This window comes from Dama dama, chromosome 13 (assembly GCF_033118175.1).
Source record: "Dama dama isolate Ldn47 chromosome 13, ASM3311817v1, whole genome shotgun sequence".
In the NCBI taxonomy this organism is placed as follows: domain Eukaryota; kingdom Metazoa; phylum Chordata; class Mammalia; order Artiodactyla; family Cervidae; genus Dama; species Dama dama.
Genome location: NC_083693.1, coordinates 21,471,714 through 21,488,728, shown reverse-complemented (window position 1 = coordinate 21,488,728; position 17,015 = coordinate 21,471,714). Strand labels below are relative to the sequence as shown.

Here is a 17,015-nt window from a genome sequence, read left to right as displayed (position 1 = left end):
GAAGCCAGCAAAGCCTCGAAGAAGGAAAAATCCACTGCCTGATTTATTCATTTATTTATTGGCTTTGTTCTTAAAGAACAGCCATGTTACAACACAGGCATATTATTTGTTCTTCATTTAGCTGTCTCTAAAACTTAGTTGAAAGACTCAGTGGGTTTTTGGGGTTTTTTTTTGACATTTTATAAGCAAATGGTCAATGAAAAAAATAATACTCAATACATTTTATATAATAATATGCATTTTAATGTTAGAGAGTTGGAATTTGTAATTAGTTTCCTTAAAATTATTATAATAATTGCATTGTTTTTCTTATAATCATTCTCTATAGCATAAAACAAAGGATTCTTTTGAAATTTGAGTTCTGGATCTGAAAAGTTCCGTGCTTTCATCTCTTCTGTTACATGGTAATACCTACTTGTTCGTGAAAGTGTTAGGTGCTCAGTCATGTCTGGCTTTGCGACCCCATGGACCGTAGCCTGCCAGGCTCTCTCCGTGGAATTCTCCAGGCAAGAACACTGGAATGGGTTGCCATTTCCTTCTCCAGGGGATCTTGCCAACCCAGGGATGGTGAAGTAGACCCTAAATCATGCGGATTTTATTTATGCCTTGGTGTTTTCTGAAATTCGTGTTGAGAAGTAAAACCCATTCTTTCTCAATGTAGGAATCTAAAAATATGCATGCAGCCACAATTATCTTGTTCATTGGTTTAATCACACCAGTGGCCATCACTGTTTTTATTACACATTTCCCTCTATAAATGAGAAGGCTTGTATGTTAAGGGAAAATATAAGCACATGTAATAACAGTTTTGTCTTCCTGAATGAGCCACTATTACTCTTCCCAGACAATTTGGTAGCAGCAGCAGATGGAATGCTGTGTTTGCTAAACTGTGTTATCACCACATCCCCTGGTTCAATCTGAAATGTGTAAATAAAGCCAGCGTGATGCAGATAGAACTGCCAGATGATCTTTCATACAACACAGGGCAACATGAGTGGACTTGTCCTGGGAGATCCTTGCTTTTGAAACATAAATGAACCCCAGGATTCTTTAAGCTAGACAAAAGGTGATTCTTTCTTTTTCATTTCTTTGCTTTCTCAGTGGGCAAGGGCTTGGCATTTATGAAGCACTTGGAGTGTATCAAATGCTTTACATATAACATTTAATTCTTCAAACACTCCAATTAGGGTCAGGATTATGATCCCCCTTTTTCAGATAGCGGAATTGTGACTCCAGAAACCATTAGGAACTTGAGATGATCACAGTGCTAGTAGGTGGCAAGACCAGTGTTGAACTCACTTTCTCCTGACTCCATAGCCTGTGATTAATAAAATATGCAGACCTGAGGATTTGGTACATCTTAAGTCCCCCCTACCCCAGATGCAAACTTTTCATCTGTTGTTGTAAACCCTGGCTACTTCAGCTCCTAAATAAGAGTGGATGCAGTTTATTATGTTGTAAATTATGGTATAAATTTTTTGCAAGTTGTGCATAAAGTTTGCTAAAATATTTCACAAGACACGTTATAAAAATAAGAATGGAAAGAAATGTTTTTCCCCAAATATTTTCAAAAAGCATAATTTAACATGCATTCTTATGAAAATTGGGCAAAGAATACTGGAAATGAACATTGGATAGAAGTATGTAACTGAATGAGATGTCTAAAAACCATGTGTTCTATAGTAAGTGGAGATCCATAGACACCAAAGAAGCAAATGACAAAAAGAACAAGTTGAGCTGAATGCCTCCCCTGTGAAATAGCCACACCTGCTCTGGACTTAATGATCCTGGGCTGGAATCTGCCGCCACATATATGTGGACACAGACACATCACCTAACCTCTTTAGACCTTGGTTTCCTATTAATGGAAATGCTAATATCAAAGACCATATAACATGTCCATTGGTATACCAGTAGATATAATTAGAGAAAATTCCCATCAAGAGTAGTTGTTTTTCAGTCGCTAAGGTGTGTTCAACTCTTTTCGACCCCATGGACTGCAGTACGCCAGGCTTCCCTGCCCTTCAGTGTCTCCCAGAATTCTCTCAAACTCATGTCCATCCAGTCAGTGATGCCATCCAACCATGTCATCCTCTGTCGTCCCCTTCTTTTCCTGCCCTCAATCGTTCCCAGCATCAGGGTCTTTTCCAGTGAATTGGCTCTTCACCTCAGGTGGCCAAAGTACTGGAGCTTCAGCTTCAGTATCAATCCTTCCAATGAATATTCAAGGTTTATTTCCTTGAGGATTGACTGGTTTGATCTCCATGCTGTCCAAGGGACTCTCAAATATCTTCTCCAGCACCACAGTTTGAAAGTGTCAGTTTTTTGGCACTCAGCCTTCTTTATGGTCCGATTCTCACATCCATACTTGAGTACATTGCCTTTAAAGGTAACCTTTGCAGTATAGAGAGTGAAAAGAACGTTTGCTGCTAGGGTGATGAAAAGGATAGAGGTGTGATGCAAACTGAGAGAACAAGACAGTAGTTGTTGTGGACTGGCATCCCCTGGAAAGGTCTCATGGAGACCAGGAGTATAAGTTGGACCTTTAGGTCATTCTGCTGGAGTTGGGAGGCCTGAAATCTTCTCTTTAACCCTAAGCACTTATTTCCTGGGTTGATGCAAATGATCTTTTGATACTAATATAAACCTGATTTCCTCTGTTCTTCCTCTTCATCCATTCATTTCTCCATCAAATACGCACTGTCTCAGCACTAAGGATGTACCTACCACGGTTGTTGGTACTGAGAGCACAAGTTGAGGTAGGGCAGTCTGGTCTTATCTATTGATCCACCAATTCAAGCAGGGCATAGCGGGATAGGAGGCTCTTCTAATTTTTTTTTTTTTTAATTTTGCTGATTTATTTTTTACTACTCTGGGTCTTCATCGCTGTGCACAGCCTTCCTCTCGTTGTGGCTAGCTGTGGTGCATGGTCTTCTCATTGTAGTGGCTTCTCTTGTTGCAGGACATGGGCCCTAGGGCATGTAGATTTCAGTAGTTAGTTACACAGCGCAGGTCTTGTTGCCCCATGGAATGCCCACGTGGAATCTTCCTGGACCAGGAATGGAACCCATCTCCCCTGCATTGGTAGATGATTTCTTAGCCACTGGGCCAGCAGAGAAGACCCATTTCTTCCAGTGTTAATGAAGCATTCAAGATATGAAAATGTAAATATCATCTTGTAGCACAGAAGCTACCATGCCTTGTTGAATACACAGATTCATTACCCAAAGGCAATTAAAGCCACTCAGAGAACAAAAATGACATTTACCACTAATCCTCAGAGTACCTGCCCTCAGCTGAATTTTTCCCTCTCATATATGGCTAGCGTGTGTTATGTGCAGAGATTCCAAGGAGGGGGTAGAAACTTATACTAAAGAAAAAGCCTTTTTCTCCCTGTCCACGAAGAATACTTTGGACACAATTGGTCCCTTCCTGTGCTAATGAATTTTAGGTAAAACTGATTTAGGTTCATCACATGCTCCTATTTGCCCAAATATTTCCATTAACTGTTTTTATAGTCCCTATTTTTTAAAAAAAACTGAGTATTATATTTACTGTTTCCATAAAAATAAGCTAGGACAAGCTGCTCGGGCTTTCAGTTTGTGCTTTCAGTCTCTGCTGTAGTCTTTCCTACAGCCTAGGAAATAGATGTCAGTTACAAGGGTTCTTGGGCTTCCCCGAAGGCTCAGCAGGTAAAGAATCTTCCTGTAATGCAGGAGACATGGGTTCGATCCCTGGGTTGGGAAGATCCCCTGGAAGAGGAAATGGCAACCCACTCCAGTATTTTGCCTGGGAAATCCATGGACGGAGGAGCCTGGCGGGCTGCAGTCCATGGGGTCGCATAGAGTCAGGCACGACTGAGCAACTGAACATGAAGAGCATTCTCACTGATAGCAGGTTAAGGCCTATTTTCCTGATTCTTTCTAAATAAAACTTAGCTTTAAAGGAAGGCTTTTGGATGGTCCCTGATAAGACAAAGTGCTCTTAGGCAATTGTGGAGAAGCATGTGATGACCCCAGTGTACCTGCCTATGGTGGCAAGGTCATTGCCAGGGCCAGTCAGATGCATAAAATGTCCAAGCAACCAGGTCGGAGTGCCCAGTGACGAGAAAGATGGGAAACGATAGCAACTATAGCACTGATATATAGTAAATACATACAGAATTTAACCAGTCCTACAGATAGGGGAATAAAAAATAGTCTGCACATTTTTACTATAATGCTTTATTTCACTCTTTATTTTTGGTAAATTTGCATGTTGTTTTACTTCTTGATAATGCTTTTTCAGTGAGTAAATAATAGTAAAGAGTTGCATGTTTAATGAATAATATGAATAATGAATAATCAAGTACTGATAATCCATTTTTCAAGATAATTGTTAATGAACTAACTGATTCACATTTCCTATCTACCGCTGGGACCATGATCACATCACTGATACATGTAAGCTTAAGTTGCAAACCTGCTGAAGAGCCTTCAACTGTCAATAGTTATTTTTAGAAGACCACTTCTGGAAACGTGGTTTTAAATTACACAGCCCAAAAGATGTGTTTACACACTCTTGTGTGCAGCATGAGTATTCGTTTGGATCAAATGACTGTTCTTCCACACTTATCTCATCTTCCATCCCAAAGTTTCATTATGCATGTATGAGAAAGGGCAAGGTACATGTTAATATGTTCACTTCAGTAGCATCAATGTATCAAAAACCTTGTGAAGAGTCAAATGATGCCAGTCTTATCAGCAGGCCATCAAATGACTCAAACAATATCACGTAAGTTAATTCTGAAATCTGTTGTAGCTTTGCACAGTGGCAATATTGTAGCCAATGAGGTTTATCTGAAGGGCGATTACTGCTAATTGAAAACTTTTCCAGTACCCTGCTGTGACAACCTGAAATGTTATATTTTTACATCCACTGTATGGAATCAAAATAGAGCTTTACAAGTTAGTTTTACAAAAAATGAAATCTTTGACATCAGGAATGCTATTGTAAATTTATTTGAAACATGTAGCATTGAAGGTTATTTAATTTTGTAGTGATAATATGAATGCAAATTTTGATGAAGCACAGCACCATGGCTAATAAGATACTCATGTAAGTTGAATGGATCTTTGAAGCAGAAATTTACAAGTGATAGATCATGGTGTACCCTATTATCCATGGTTGCATACAGACAAGTGATAATGCACAACCAATTGAATTAGCAGCTGTGGTGTCCACATTTATAAATATTTTATATATACAGAGTTGGGATAGCAACAGCAAAGTTTTCATGGCAAAGATATGTCAGATATAAAAATATATTTCATTCAGCATGGCTGTGTGCGCTTTCTTTTTGCTGCCAGTCATCCATCCATCAGTCTGATTTTAAGAGTGTTTGAAACCTTTGAACTCTCAGTCAACTTAAACATTCTCCAAAGCTATTGAACTCTTGTGGGGGAAAAAAGAAATCTTTTCAGTGTTTGTTGCATTTTGGTCATGTCAGTTGGAAATTTTTTAATCAAAATTTTTGATAACTGAAAATTCTAATTACCTCATCTTTGAAACCTTTTAGTAAATGGAAATCAATTTTAAAAGAATTGGCAAAAATAACAATTTTTTCTTTGCAAAAGCACCGGATATTCAACATAAAGTAATCTGTGAGGTCAGATCCTATGCATGATTCGGTGTTTAAATTCACAAGTTACACTTTGGATTATCTCAGTTGGTGGGATTAAAAAAACTTTTGATTTTTAATAGGATAAATATAAATTCTACCCAGGAATGAAAGGAAATTGAGAAGCCACTTACTTTTCAGCATAAATTTGAAGAATTTCAACTTTAGAAGAATTTGAAAAATTATACATACAACTTAAAGTTTTATCTTGAAAAAAGTTTGATAAAGTTCGTATGAATGAGTATAGTGCCTTTGAAATTATTTGGGCTGAAATATATACAGATTTTAATATTTAAAAAACAGAATCAAGAATATTCTTCATGTATCACATTTTTGTTGTGAATTTTCAAAGTACCTCAGTCCCTGGAGAGAAAGTGTTTTTGTAATTAAAATTATGGTCTACAGTAGAGTCCATTTAATGTATCAATTTAACAATGATTAGGTGCAACTCTGAAGATAGATAAGAACAATTTTATGAAATGTAAGTGAAAAGATGACATTAAAGATAATATTACTTTTGTGGAAAAGTAATCTTGACATGGGACTAACAACTATAACTAGAAAACCAATTAAATATATGAATATATGGAATGAATAATCATTCTTATGTATCGTTTTACAATTCACATAGTATGGGCAAGTTTCTTTGTTCTAATATATGTAAAGTATATGTTTTTATCTTGAAACAATGTCATTATGAAAATAACAATGAAATAATTTTATAGATCCACTAATACAATAAACCAAGTTGTCAGTTGATAAATACTTCAAATATTACATAGTTCTGTTTAATTTCACTCTTAAAAGTATACATTTATGGTTCATAAATTATCTTGTTACCCTAGATACAGTGAAATTTTTAGCTTAGTCTCTAAATACTGATTATTCAAACTAAAACATCAAATTCATTAAAAAGTGAGAGAATCTTGTGAGAATCATTTATTATTTTGATGTACTAACCCAGGCTTTTCATCACAACCAGAATCTCTGCATTTGGGGTGTTTCAGGAGGGGAAAAAAAAAAATCAGTCAACTAAAGTAGGGCATTGTTATGAAACAGAGCCACATGGAAATTTGAGTCATTTTCCAAAAAATTGTTTTGACCTAAACTGTATGCTGTTGAAAAGAGGAAGCCACTTTTGCCCTTTGGGTCAAACTCCCTGGTGCTTTCAAATCCTCCTTTATAAACATGAATATTTCTGCAGCAGACAGAGATGGGTTTTCACCACTGTGCCCATTAATAGATGTTGGTGGATTGTTGAACATGAATTAAGTCGTTCTGGCAGTATATCCAGTTTTTAATACAAAACCACTTGAAGAATTAGAGTTAGAAAGAGAGTAAGGGAAATAAGAAATTGAAAATTGGAGTGAAAAAAGTAAAAATGTCTTGCAAGTTTGACTTGCAAGAGGAAGCAATGAGTATGACCTCCTACTGTACAGGATCATTGGATAAATGGGTGCAGAACAGATGGTGAGATGTTACTCAGACCATCCCAGCACCCTTACCATAAAGGAGATAGAAATGGTACATCCTAACCTCAGCCCATCTCATTGTTTCTGCCAGTAACTCCATAAACAACAAGGGAAATTTCTGCTTTTTGACATTTCTGTCATATTGATGCTTTTACCAGTCACTGAAATCACTTTGAGGTAGTATGTTTTCCTTCCTCCATCCGTGGGTCCAGTTTGATGGAACAGAGAATACAAGATGAGAATGATTTTTTTTTTCTTTTGTTGCAAAGATTATTATAGAAATGGTCTCTTGGATTTAGAAGATAATTTAGTATAATTCTAACCCAAGTAAAATTTTAGGTAGAAAAAATAAGTTTTGTTAGGTTTATTTGAGGTTTTAGGTATTATATATTAGATGTAACAGCTATACTGACTCAGCTTGGCCTGAGCTAAGAAGTTAGTAACTAAATCCCAGTTACAATAGAGTTCATAATGGAGCTAGAATATGGTATCAGAATATAACATATAGTGTGAAAATGCCCTTCTTTAGGGAATCATCTTTTATCCAACATGTGAGTGATTTCTAGATTATTTTTATAAGCATCAGCTACCTAACATGGATAGATCATGGCATCCAGTTCCATCCCTTCACAGCAAATAGAAGGGGAAAAAGTGGAAGCAGTGACAGACTTTATTTTCTTGCACTCCAAAATCACTGCTGATGGTAATTGCAGCCATGAAATTGAAAGACTCCTTGGAAGACTCCTTGCTCCTTGGAAGGAAAGTTATGACAAACCTAGGCAGCATATGAAAAGCAGAGACATCACTTTGCCAACAAAGGTCTGTATAGTCGAAGCTATGTTTTTTCCAGTAGTCCTGTACGGGTGTGAAAGTTGGACCATAAAGAAGACTGAGTGCCAAAGAATTGATGCTTTCAAATTGTGGTGCTGGAGAAGACTGCTGAGAGTCCCTAGGATGGCAAGGAGATCAAACCATTCTGTCTTAAAGGAAATCAACCCTGAATATTTATGCTGAAGGTGAAGCTCCAATATTTTGGCCACCTCATGCAAAGAGTTGACTCACTGGAAAAGACTCTGATGCTGGGAAAGATTGAGGCGAAAGGACAAGGGGACGGCAGAGGATGAGATGCTTAGGTAGCATCACTGCCTCAGTGTAAATGAATTTGAGCAGACTCCGGGAGATAGTGAAGGACAGAGGAGCCTGGTGTGCTGTATTCTATGGGGTCCCAAAGAGTCAGATACAGCTTAGCGACTGAACAACAACAGCCTAACGTGGGAAAACCCATTTTAAGTTTTCTTTAAGCAAAGTAAGGATAATATTCTTAGACAGCTGAATATCATCTGGATGTCCAGCATGCCCTATTGCTACCTGCTGGAAGCCTTTCTGAAGAACTATCAGAAGAGGGGTAAGTAAGCTAACCTTGTGAAGACAGAGCAACTCAGGATCGGCCAGTGAAAGAAGTTGCAGAATTCTCTGAGAGAAGCAGCGACTCTGCAGGGAAATGAAGTTCTTTGTTCTCTGGAGTTCCCCTTCATCAGCTCATGATATTGAGATGGTGACATGCTTGCACACGACAAGTGGTCACATCTCATGAGTAGTCAGGAATTTGGGGAGCCGATAAGTAAATTGTAAAAAATGTAAATTTATCTCCTGAAGTCACTCGGTTGCTAATAGCCATGTTATGATAATACTGGCATGATGATTTCTATAGCAGACCAGTAAAAATGAAGTAACTGAGTTCAATCTTTTGTGTTTCTTAGGAATCTGAGAAGAAGGGCTTAATTGAAAGAATCTATATGGTTCAGGATATTGTCTCAACTGTTCAGAACATCTTGGAGGAGTTAGCCTCTTTTGGAGAAAGAATTAAGAAGTAAGTTCTACGTTCGTATTACTGTGTTTGGAGTAAAACTGCCATGCTCTTGGACGAGCAAGGGGGAGGGTCTTGGGGAGGGTAGGATCAGAAAATACCAAAATACAAAACCAAAAAAAATACAAAACAAAAACAAAATACAAAACCAAACAAAAAACGGAAACAGTCTTGGGCCTTTTAACTTTGGTTGGTTGGTTCTTTAGGTTTGTCAGTGTCACAAGGATGGACCACATGACCCAATTTATACTAGTTATCCGAGCATAATTATTAATAGTGCCTTTTTTTTAATTCTCAGAACATTCTGGTTTAAGTGATAAACTATAGGTTAAAACATAGATTTAATTTTCTAATGGAGTCTCAACTGAGAAAGCCTCTCTGTGATTCATGTTTTTATTTTTTATTTTTTGCTTACTTTGTTTTACACATTGTGAACTCTGTGTAACTTGGTCTTCATTTGATACCCATGAGCAGAGGAGGTTTTTTTAATTGTAAGTGATTGCTCCCCACTTTAAATCCAGAGTTGTGTCAGCCACATTGTCCTTTCTGAAAAACAGCTAGTGTTCTTATTTTATTGGCCATTCTAGTTTCTTTACATAAAGGACATAATTTTTAGAAATTACATGGGTAAAGAAGAGGTTAAAATGAGTACTAAAAGCCAAGTGAAATTTTGTCTGTGAAGATGTAGGGAAATCAATAAGCGGTGGTTAACATCAGGAAATATAAACAGCTAATGTGGAACTTTCTGTGGTTACTGATTTTCTTCCTCAGTCACTTATTATAACAAATTGCCCTTGAACATCCATTTATTATTGGCATAGAAAACATGTCTCTTTTGCTTAAAAGGCAGGTTAAAAGTTATCTTTAAACAAGTTTAGTGAGTTTTTACTGAATTTACACGTTGTTATTTTCATGAGCAATGTCGAGAAAAATTAAGGAGCAGTAGGATTTTTGATCATGTATATTGATATCTGTCTGCTTTATCTCTCTAGGTTTCATATAAATTGAAAAATGATTCCTGAATGTACCCTCAAAATTGCCTAGCAAAAATATAACTGACAGTAAAAAATGGTGAAGTGATGAAGAGGGCATTATAATTTTTCATTCACTCAATCAACTATCAGTGTTTGAATCTCAGGCACTGACTTGGTTTAAGAATAAGAAATGCATTCAAAATAACAATGACAATAGAAACCAACTAATGTCATGTGCCGGCCAGACACTGTTCTAAGTCTTTGACATGTAGCAACTTCTTTAAGGAGTCATTTAAAGAAATTGGATTAAATGATTCCAATAACACTGCAGAGTAAGGATTGTTAGTATCCCCACTTTACAGATGAGGAAACTGAAGCACAGAATGATTAAACATGAAGCCCAGATCACACAATGAATAAGCCATGGAGCTTGGATTTGAACCTGCCTGCCCCACTTTACACTATAATGTCATTATCCTCTGGGTATCTGGGTTTTTTGTGTGTGTGTGTTTTTGCCTTTATGTTTTGTTCTCTTTTCTATTGTGGTATAGCTGATTACAATATATTACAGTATATTAGTTTCAGATGTACAGAATAATAAATTTTTATAGATTACATTCCATTTAAGGTTATTATAAAATTGGGTATATTCCCTGTGTTGTACCTGAATATCCCTGTAACTTATTTATTTTAAACATGGTAGATTGTACCTTTTAATCCTCTCCCTATGTCTTGGTACTCCCCACTTTCTTCTCTGTAGGAATATATTTTCCAGTGGAGGGAAAGAATACTAATAAGACAGCTAAAATAACATTGATGCTAGATAGAGGCTAGGTGGGATGTAGGAGATGGGTACTACATCCCCAGAAGGATGTAGGGTGGGGAGAGAGAGAGAGAGAGAGAGGCAGAGGAAAGTTCTGAAGAGGCAACAACTTACCAGCATCTCTAAGGATGCGAAGAGCCAGCTGGGCATAGAGCTGATGAATGGGGTCTTCAGTGGGTGGGTGGCTTTGTGCATAGGCTCAAAGCCGAAGACTGTGCTCGATGGAGGGAGGTGGAGGGGCGTTAGCATGTCTGTGCCACCGGGGACGGATGTGGCAGTTCCTGGAGGTGAGGCAGGTCACACAGGCCTTGAGTGGATGCAGAAAGTCAATGAAAAAAAAGTGAGCAAGGGACGTCCTGGCAGGAAAGAAGATAAGAGGATGTGGAGTGGGGGCAAGGCTGAGGACGGAAGGCCGTGTCCTTTGGTAAGACTATCTCTGTGCTTGCATATCTGTTAATAGACAAATGTGACTGTTGTGCAGTTGATAATGGTCAAGGAAATGTGTCTGATGAGAAGAGGGCAGAGTGATTTAAGCAGGCCCCCAGCTCTGCAGTGCCTTTTGACGGCGGCCGTGCCCAGCACAGCTGGGGTGGCCATGTCTCGAGACGTATTTTCAGCCATGAACAGAGCACTGTTCTGCCCAGCTGTGACACAGGAAGGCACATGAGGCTCAGCTCCTATTAATTCTTCAGCCATTCATTATTGCAGTGACCTTAAGGTTCCCGCTGGGCATTCAAGTGCAACATCATGTGTAACTCTGTTGGAATTCCATTGTAACTCAGTGCATAAGGACCAGGAAAACTTTTGCCCAACTTTTGGCAACTAGAGAATAAATAAGCATGCTTAAATCTCTCAGAGCAAGGCTTCCCTTTTTGCTGGCAGAGAAGACCCTGATGACTTTGTATTCATTTGGAGCAAATGGTATTTTCTTTTCTCTACATTTTCCAATTCCCTTCTCACTGTATACAGATTTCAAATGTATGTATACATCAGGCTAATATTTGCTTAGCATGTGGCGTTTGTATTATCCCAGACAGCAAACAGGATGGGTCAGAAGAGTAATGTATATTATTTGTCCTATTGCTATGAAGTGTTGGCTACAACACTAGTGTCCTTGAGTGGTTAGGGAAATCTCCTCTCTGCAGAGAAGATAATGAGATTAAAGTAGACCTAGGACAGGGGAGTCATGCTTGCAGATGTTCTGGAGTAAGGCTTAGAAGGCACGTTCCTAGGAAGAAGTTCTCTGACTCTGAAGTCATGCTGTGAAATATTGAAAGATGAGAAAGCAGGATAAGTGAAGTTTGGATGAAGGTGAGCACAGGCAGAAGGACAGATTGATGTGTCTTATGTTTAATCTAAAGTTACATGTTGAGAGACTGCCCTTGCAGCCTGTTGGCTAAGACTCTGCTTTTTCAATACAGGAGGCCTGGGTTCAACCACTCATCTGGTAACTAGATCCCATATGCTGCAACTAAGACTCAGCACAGCCAAATGAATATTTAAAGTTACATGTTGAAAGGGACAGAAAATGAAGGCAGAATGACCGGGGTGAGGGCAGAAGGCCAGTTGTGGGGAGAGTTCACAAACTGGGGCGAAAACCATGAAGGAAAGCATCCTGTGAGGTAAATCACAAAAGAATAGTCTGCAGGCTTTTATGACCCCATGTCTCTGTTTCCATGGATAGAAGAGTCAAAGGACTTCATTTTTCCATGCTTAAGAAATGAAGAAAATAATGAATCTGTTGACACAAAGGTCAACCAGTGGGGTACCCAGTTGGGGGAGGAACACTAGAATGGAGTTGTACCCAGCTTCCCAGAAGTTGAGACAGTTATTTGTGGGTTTTGTTTTGAAATTTTGTCAAAGATATTCTTAGGATATGTTAGTGAACCTGAAGAGTTGAATGAATGAAGGGGATTCCTTGAATGTTTTCATTAATTGAAATGTTTGAGTCAGGGATTCCCTTAGGATTTAATGGAGGGCTCCCAAGTCAGGAAATCCATCGAAGTCCATGAAAATGTTTAACAGACTGTTTAATTTTGAGATACAAAGCTGTGACTTACCAGAGTTCTTCAACCTTGGGTGTTCTTTGAAAGACCAGCACTACAATGTATTTCCATGGTAACTGGAGTGAAGAGTCTAGTAAGGTTTTGAGGATTAGTGCTACTCTATACTGCTCAGTTCAGTTCAGTCGCTCAGTCGTGTCCGACTCTTTGTGACCCCGTGGAATGCAGCACGCCAGGCCTCCCTGTGCATCGCCAGCTCCCGGAGTTAACTCAAACTCATGTCCATTGAGTCGGTGATGCCATCCAGCCATCTCATCCTCTGTCGTCCCCTCCTCCTCCTGCCTTCAATCTTTCCCAGCATCAGGGTCTTTTCCAATGAGTCAGTTCTTTGCATCAGGTGGCCAAAGTATTGGAGTTTCAGCTTCAGCATCAGTCCTTCCAATGAATATCCAGGACTGATTTCCTTTAGGATGTACTGGTTGGATCTCCTTGCAGTCCAAGGGACTCTCAAGTGTCTTCTCCACACCACAGTTCAAAAGCATCAATTCTTCAGTGCTCAGCTTTCTTTATAGTCCAACTCTCACATGCCTACATAACTACTAGAAAAACCATAGCTTTGACTAGACGGACTTTTGTTGGCAAAGTAATGTCTCTGTTTTTTAATATGCTATCTAGGTTGATCATAGCTTTTCTTCCAAGGAGCAAGCATCTTTTAATTTCATGGCTCCAGTCACCATCTGCAGTAATTCTGAACCCCCCAAAAATAAAGTCTCTGTTTCCATTAGTTTCCCTGTCTATTTGCTATGAAGTGATGGGACTGGATGTCATGATCTTCATTTTCTGAATGTTGAGTTTTAAGCCAACTTTTTAACTCTCCTCTTTCACTTTCATCAAGAGGCTCTTTAGTTCTTCTTCACTTTCTGCCATAAAGGTGGTGTCATCTGCATATCTGAGGTTATTGATATTTCTCCCAGCAGTCTTGATTCCAGCTTGTGCTTCTTCCAGCCCGGCATTTCGCATGATGTCCTCTGCATATAAGTTAAATAAGCAGGGTGACAGTATATAGCCTTGTCATACTCCTTTCCCAATATGGAATCAGTCTGTTGTTCCATGTCCAGTTCTAACTGTTGCTTCTTGACCTGCATATAGATTTCTCAGGAGGCAGGTCAGGTGGTCTGGTATTCCCACATCTTTAAGAATTTTCAACAGTTTGTTATGATCCATACCGTCAAAGGCTTTGGTATAATCAATAAAGCAGAAGTAGATGTTTTTCTGTGTTCCAAAGTTCTCCAAGCCAAGCTTCAACAGTATGTGACCTTCCAGACATTCAAGCTGGATTTAGAAAAGGCAGAGGAACCAGAGATCAAATTGCCAACATCTGTTGGATCACAGAAAAAGCAAGAGAATTCCAGAAAAACATCTACTTCTGCTTTATTGATTATGCCAAAGCCTTTGACTCTGTGGATCACATCAAACTATATAGTGCTACTCAACACTAAAAAAGCTAAGATCATGGCATCCTGTCCCAAAACTTTATGACAAATAGAAGGAGAAAAGGGGGAAGCCGTGACAAATTTTATTTTCTGGACTCTAAAATCTCTGCAGACGGTAACTGAAACCATGACATTAAAAGATGCTTGCTCCTTGGAAGGAAAGCTATGACAACCTAGACAGTGTATTGAGAAGCCAAGACATCACTTTGCAGACAGAGATCCATATAGTCAAAGCTATGGTGTTTCCAGGAGTCATGTATGGATGTGAGAGTGGGACCATAAAGAAGGCTCAGCACTGAAGCTTTTGAACTGTGGTGTTGGAGAAGACTCTTGAGAATCCTTGGACAGCAAGGAGATAAAACTAGTCCATCCAAACAGAAATCAACCCTGAGTATTCATTGGAAGGACTGATGCTGAAGCTGAAGCTCCAGTACTTTGGCCACCTGATGCAAAAAGTTGACTCACTGGAAAAGACCCTGATGCTGGGAAAGAATGAAAGCAAAAGGAAAAAGGAGTGGCAGAGAATGAGATGGTTACATAGCATCACTGACTCAATGGACATGAATTTGAGCAAACACTGGAAGAAAAAACTTCAGAGAATTTGTCCAAACTCCTTCAAAGGCAGGGGAACCTGGTGTACTGTGGTCCATGGGGTCACAAAGAGTCGGACATGACTTAGCGAATCAATAGCAGAGCCAGTATATAATATCTTTGAATTAAGTCCTCAGTCTTATAAGCAGGAATATTGAGTGGATTAAATGAGTAAAGTGACCTTCTTACACTCTCTGAAATGTCTACTATACAAGCAGTGAGTGTAGGTTCTTTTTTACAATATTTATTTATGGCTGTGCTGATCTTCAGTGCCGTGTTCAGTCTTTCTCTAGTTGCAGTGAGCAGAGGCTATCCTTCACTGTGGTACGTGGGATTCTCATTGTGGTGGCTTCTCTTGTGAAGCACAGGTTCTAGGCATGCAGGCTTCAGTAGGTGGGGCTCTCAGGCCCGAGAGCACAGGCTTAGTAATTGTGCAAAGGCTTAGTAATTACACAAGGGCTTAGTCGCTCCATGGCATGTGGAGTCTTCTCAGACCAGGAATTGAACCCATGTCTCCAGCATTGGCCGGGGGATTATCCTCTGCACCACCAGGGAAGTCCAAGTGTAGGCTCTTGAAGCAACTCTCTGGATTCGGATCCCAGTTCTGTCACTTAGACTGGAAGTGATTTGTGGCCAGTTACTACCTCTCCTGACTCAAGTTCTCATCTGTAGAATGGGCATACCAGCAATTGCTATTCATAACATTTCTGGAAGAATTAGATGAATTTGTGCCTGTAGTGTGTTTAAACTAGTGGATGGCCTGTAGTAATCACTTAAAAATTTTCATGATCATGAATATTGGTAAAATTGCTTTGACTTTCTTCCCCTGTATATTAAGCTTTTTAAAACCTGTGAAACATTTAAACATTTTACTACTAAAACTGTTGGTGGCTTAGGAAAAAATACATAACTTCACTGACTTGGATGTTGGCAGGGCAAATCTGACATGGTGTGTGCAAATGTGTCTGGTACATTACTTCATTTTTAGCATCCAGTAGATAAATATATATGATACACCATACTTGCACATGAGCAAATGATCATTGAGATCTTTATAAGGATTGCATTAATTGGGAAAAATTAACATCTTGATAAAATTTATTTTTAATATATGAGTGTAACATATTCCTTCATCTATTTGGGTTATCTTTAATTTATCTTAATATTACTTTAAGAGTTTTATATATAAATATTTGACACATTTTTGTGAGATATAGTCTGAAGTACTTGATTTGTTTCAGTTATTTTAAATGGCCTCTTTTTTTCAGGTTTTATATCTACCTGTTTGTTACAGGATAGAAAAGTGAAATTTGTTTTCCATATTGACTTTGTATTTATCAACCTTGATAAACTTAGTTATCTTAATTTTTATATGAAGATTATTATTCTGGATGTTGTATTATGTAAACATATTGTCTAGGAATATTTTTTTTCTTTCTTATTTTTCAGTCCTTATACATTTTACTTTGTTTTCTTGCTTTATTGTCTTGGCTAGTAATGCCAATACAATGTTGAACAGAAGTGGTATTAGCAAACATTCTTTTCTCATACTCCTGTCTTTTTCAGAGAGAAAGCTTTCAACATTTTGCCTTTAATGATGTTGTTTTCTGGAAAGATGCTTTATCAGCTTTAGGAATTTACTGTTTATTCCTATTTTGCTGAGATTTTTTTTTTATCATGAATGTAGGTTGAGTTTTCTCAAACTTTTGTCTGTGTTCATTGAGATCATCTTTTGGTTGTTTTTGAGTTCTTCTATTTTTGTTAATGTGCATTATTATTGTTGATTTTCAGATATTAAACCAATCTTAACATTTCTGGAATGAAAGCAGCTTCATCATGCTATCCAGTCTCCTTATATATGCTGGGATTTTATTTACAATTTTTTTACTTACAATTTTTGCAGCTTTAATCATCAGTGAGATTGGATATACAGTTCTTGAAAATTCCTTATAGCGTGAAGGTTATTCTAGACTCATACAATAAGTGGGCAGTATTCTCTCTCATTATCTGAAGTTTGTGTAAACCTTGTGTCATTACTTCCTTTGAGACTTTATAGAATTTTCTGGTTAAGTCTCTGGGTCTGAAGTTTTCTTTCAGGAAAGATTTTAATCAAATATTCAGTTTCTGTGGTGT

General features: G+C 38.3%; 1 protein-coding gene and 1 pseudogene across 6 annotated transcripts in view; both read left to right on the top strand.

The window, feature by feature from the left end:
• MCTP2 (multiple C2 and transmembrane domain containing 2) overlaps positions 1 to 17,015 on the top strand; it is a 252,157-nt gene that overhangs the window by 221,541 nt on the left and 13,601 nt on the right. For all 6 annotated transcript variants that reach the window (XR_009695391.1, XM_061158618.1, XM_061158619.1 and 3 more), the window contains one exon: positions 8,892 to 9,001. Coding sequence is in view for 5 of the 6 variants with exons in the window: in XM_061158618.1 (XP_061014601.1) it covers positions 8,892 to 9,001 (110 nt within the window). In the remaining variant the exon portion in view is untranslated. The remainder of the gene's footprint in view (positions 1 to 8,891; positions 9,002 to 17,015) is intronic.
• On the top strand, positions 4,799 to 4,926 carry LOC133068744 (U4 spliceosomal RNA; annotated as a pseudogene).